Genomic DNA, 5,005 nt, shown 5'->3' with positions numbered 1-5,005 from the left:
CAAGCAGTGTCCATCGGTAGATCACACTTGATGGATGACGAGATGAATCGATTGAACTTCGCTAAGTAGGTAACTGGTCTTGGTTTACATTATGAGGATCGTCATTCGTCATGGTCTGAAAGATTCCTTACTTGCTTTACATATACTTATGTGTAATTGTACATACTTCCCACAGAACATGTGAATATTTATGAAATGTGTATCACAAGTAGGAACTCAAATCAGAGGTATTGCATCCCTCGTGAAATGATTACAATCCACTTCAATGTCATCTTCAGCATGCAACAATACTAGACTAATAAAGATTATACAGGATTACTCACCGGAATTTGAAGCAGACTTCCATTGTTGACGGTATCGTAAGAGTAGAGGGGTACAACAGGGACCGAGCCATTCCTGAGGGTGATGGGACCCTGTATAGGTGTCACATGATTGTATTTGTAGTTATGTGGAGGTGGGTACTCGTCCTCATCATAATACTCCTCAAAGTCGTCGTCGTAATCCAGAATAGCATGCACTGATGTTTTGCTACCACTGGAACCTTCCACACGCGTATACTGGGGTCTGGAGGTTGTGCTAGGTGGAGGCGGGGGAGGAGGGGGTATCCTCTTGTTGGAAAGTGCAGGAGGAACTTGGGCAGGTTGAGAGTACTGGACATTGTCCTTGGGAGCAGGATATGATGAGGGGTTCTGCTGGTAGTAAGGATAGTTGGGATCGGGACCTTTTCCTTGACTAGAATACTGTGGCCCTGGTAGAGCGTTGTTGGCAGGATTTGCATATCCTTGTGGAGGATTACTGTCGGGTTTCTGATAGGGTTCTATTCGAGGGTTGTTGTAGAGTTGTGTTTGGTGTCGGTTGGGTGAGTTGTAGTCTGGTGAATAGGTCGGTGAGGGTGGCGCATTGTAGTACATGTTGTTCACCTGAGGAACGGCAGTGTGATGAAAGGGAGAGTTCCCCATGGGCAGGAATGGGTTGACATTGTATGTGAAGTTTTGCAAATTCATTTTGTATTTGACTAGGAATACTATTGCTTTTATTATGTAGTCTAGCTGGCAGGGCTAGATTTCTTTATGCGTTTGTACTTATGTAACTAAAATGTTAGTGAAAACATGAGGAAACTGAAATTAAAATCATCATCATTATAATAATTATAATTAATTATGTATTTGACTAGGAATACTATTGCTTTTATTATGTAGTCTAGCTGGCAGGGCTAGATTTCTTTATGCGTTTGTACTTATGTAACTAATATGTTAGTGAAAACATGAGGAAACTGAAATTAAAATCATCATCATCATTATAATAATTATAATTAATTGAGTTTTTGTAGTTTGGTCATGTGAACGCACAGTCTGTTTTATGATTACTGAGGGAAAATTAACAGAAGATACAGTATTTACAACTATGTACAACACATTCATACGAATGATTACGGGTAATAATAACTGACCTAAGACCAACTTGAGGGGAAAAACAACAAGGTACCAGAAAAACGATGATTAAAACATCGACTGTTAGATAAAGTGATAGATTTTCTTCTTTTTTCTAGATCTAGTTCAACGTAAAAGAAGTTTGAAGTTCGAAGTTACTCTATGTAAGAATTGAAAGAGCAGACCAATGAACTTGGAAAAAATGATGACATAATAGACAACTTGCCAGTACCTAGTTCGAGATACAAATGACCAGACATACGGTTCCAATTGAAGAGGCGATTGGAATTTTCAGTCACCTTCAGGAAATCTATAATTGCTTATGACCATATGGGATCCACCTGACCAAGTATCAAGAATTAACTATAAGCTAATTGCTCATCTGTTGGGAGAACTAATGACTTATCTAAAGAAAGAACTAGAGACAAAATCTAAAGAATCAGATTAAACAAAAAATATTCTGTTTGTATTGCTTAGTTTAAGTCGGACTGGATAATTCCTGTCATGGATCCAGCCTAAGGAGCACTAGGATGAATGGAAATATGCCTGTTTCCAACAGTTTTACCATGAATAGGTAGACATTCTAGGAATCATCACTAATCATATAAGCAAAGACCAACTGAGCAATAGATATATGCATTGTTCACACAAAATACCAAGTGGTGGCAGACATTGTCATTAATATAATATTAAATCAAAAACTTCCGCTTTGTAGAAGATCTTCTAAGAACAAACAACATGACTCATTGATTCGTCCAATTCTATCAAGTTGTACTCAAGCGATGTGCCATACTTTAAATAGACATCTTGGTACGCTAAATAAAATAAACAAAGATTTGCTGAAGTGTAAAGGTGTGAACTTAAGAGACTTATAACTGACAACTGCCTCGCCTTAACGATCAAGTCCAATATGGGACCGGAAATCCCTAGAAATATTAGTACATAGAAGGGGTACTTCCGAAAGCAATGATTCGAGCAGTACCAACTTGATGATCTATTTGCCTATTTCTTTTGATTTATCAATGTTCGAATTAGAATCTGTAGCTGTAGATTACTTTCCTTCCTTCCATTGCAAATGACAAGAGTTCAAATGAGAATATTTTCTAAGGGAAAACACCTAATATTTTTCTGTTGGGAGATCAGTTGTTTCCACACTATTAACCACATAGTTTGCTGTTCAACCAACATACAATAGCATCAGATTCAGATTCGACAGAAATGTCAAGAATTTTTACACTCATCTCCTACATGAGATGATTATTTGACAAGGACAACCAGAATCAAATGGATTCCTAACCAATAGATGAACATTATCCGGTTGTGTGAATTTGATCCAAAATGTTCCATAAGAAACAAAACTTTGTACCGAAATTGTAAATCACAACTAAAAACTTAGGCGCAACTTGGTCTGTGGACAGTGAACGTTGATTTTAAAATCCGCTTTAATTTGAGTGATATGTACTTCCATAACTGTTACAAAATGAAATCAAAAGCTACATACCTACCACTTTTAGAGAAAATTAAAAAAAAATCGCTGTTATCTCATAAATCTCGCGAACATTTTGAAGAACTACTTAAATATTAAATGTTGCACAAGAAAACTGTAACTTTTGAAAGGAAAATTAACGTTTATCAAGAAGTGTTAGGAAATAAAATTAAATAAACACAAACAACGTCAAAAATGTATGAGAATAGTTAGGTAATATCCACAATGTTCAACACATGGTTCTAATCACGTAATATTGTTTTCAAATTAATAACTGTCATCTCTCAGTGCGGCCATGCCTTTTCCACAAGTTTGGCCATGCCTCGGGATGAACTAGCGGGATTCCGGAGCGAAGCGACGGAATTCAGCTAGTGTTCCATAAGAAACAAAACTTTGTACCGAAATTGTAAATCACGACTAAAAACTTAGGCGCAACTTGGTTTGTGGACAGTGAACGTTGATTTTAAAATCCGCTTTAATTTGAGTGATATGTAGTTCCATAACTGTTACAAAATGAAATCAAAAGCTACATACCTACCACTTTTAGAGAAAATTAAAAAAAAAAGCGCTGTTATCTCACAAATCTCGCGAACATTTTGAAGAACTACTCAAATATTAAATGTTGCACAAGAAAACTGTAACTTTTGAAAGGAAAATTAACGTTTATCAAAAAGTGTTAGGAAATAAAATTAAATAAACACAAACAACGTCAAAAATGTATGAGAATAGTTAGGTAATATCCAAAATGTTCAACACATGGTTCTAATCACGTAATATTGTTTTCAAATTAATAACTGTCATCTCTCAGTATTCAAATCGTAACACTTGTTTTATTCTTGACACAAAAATATTGAAAAAATTGAGAACTAAATAATTAAAGAAGATAAATAAAATATTTTAAATTATTCAATTTAATTTTTGTCCATTAAAAAAAAAATCGTCATTTAATTTTTGTATAAAAATCGTCCAACACTATCTCGTTATTTGATTAGAGGCGACGATGTTTATTCAAAGTTTCCAAGATGCAATATTGAAAAAATTGAGAACTAAATAATTAAAGAAGATAAATAAAATATTTTAAATTATTCAATTTAATTTTTGTCCATTAAAAAAATCGTCATTTAATTTATGTATAAAAATCGTCCAACACTATCTCGTTATTTGATTAGAGGCGACGATGTTTATTCAAAGTTTCCAAGATGACACCAGTCCTCTACCCTTAGCACTAAACATAAACACTATGCTAATTCATATGATATCAATCCGTAACATATTACACATCCACTCTCAAGAAGTGGTTTTCTAGATTCTAAAGTTGTGCTGGTCGCGTGCGGGAAAGAATGAATGACAATTGAATTTGTCAGGAGTGAGGGAGAGGCCGGGGAAACCCCAGGACTTGAAATCTATGACTCCTTGTTATGTGTTGGAATTATAGACTGTGGTTGCACTAATGGCTATTGTGGTAAAAACAACCAATTTACATGGACGCGGGAGTAGCTATATTGTTCTCCTAGGACATGGTCTTCTGTGGCAGATCAGGGGGCATTGATGACTAAGGAGTCTAGTGGCTACTGAAGATTGGCTGATTACTAAGTAGGTCCTGAGCTAACCAGAAGCCTAACTATTAGCTTACTCATCGTCGCAGTAAGTTGTGCATATAAAGTAAGAATATTGTGATCTCGAAAGTAAGGACGACAGACGACAAGAGGTTGTATAAGTAAGGCCTAAAACAGCCCTCAGAGCCTTTTTCTGCAAAAGAAGAACATCTCCAGTGCCAGCAGCGAAGCCCCAGAACATAATAGCGTAAGACATAAGGCTATGAAAGTAAGCTAAGTATGCATTAAGGAGCGCGGTAGCGCTCCGCCTCGCCAAGTCAAGAAAGTTTGACCGCGCTACTAGAGATATACGCGACAGGGAAAGTAGCCGTTTTCAGGTAGTTGTAGAGGGATAACTACAAATGACGGAAAACGGATTGCATGTGTGTGTTGAAGCATGACAGTAGACCAAGTTGAAAAAAAAAATCATCAAAATCGGTTAAGTTTAGCCGGAGATATTTGACTTTGAAAAACGTCAAATTTTTCATCATTTT

The 5,005-nt window shown here is 36.2% G+C and overlaps 1 protein-coding gene across 1 annotated transcript; it reads right to left on the bottom strand.

The window, feature by feature from the left end:
- Positions 1–305: 305 nt before the first annotated feature.
- Positions 306–3,134, bottom strand: LOC103515058 (extensin-2-like). Its single transcript, XM_008479976.3, has 3 exons — positions 2,936–3,134; positions 1,163–1,273; positions 306–1,007 (listed from the first exon to the last, which is right to left on the bottom strand). Exon 3 carries the CDS (start codon positions 1,002–1,004, stop codon positions 306–308), a length of 699 nt encoding a protein of 232 aa, XP_008478198.1. The 5' UTR covers positions 1,005–1,007; positions 1,163–1,273; positions 2,936–3,134.
- Between the last annotated feature and the right edge of the window lie 1,871 nt (positions 3,135–5,005).

Source organism: Diaphorina citri, unplaced genomic scaffold (assembly GCF_000475195.1).
Source record: "Diaphorina citri unplaced genomic scaffold, Diaci psyllid genome assembly version 1.1 scaffold1264, whole genome shotgun sequence".
Taxonomy (NCBI): Eukaryota; Metazoa; Arthropoda; class Insecta; order Hemiptera; family Psyllidae; genus Diaphorina; species Diaphorina citri.
Note: the sequence above shows the minus strand (reverse complement) of the source record. Positions and strands in the feature narration are given on the sequence as shown.

Excerpts from the sequence above, each read along its gene's own strand:
- LOC103515058 (XM_008479976.3), bottom strand. The coding sequence starts at position 1,004 with ATGAATTTGCAAAACTTCACATACAATGTCAACCCATTCCTGCCCATG.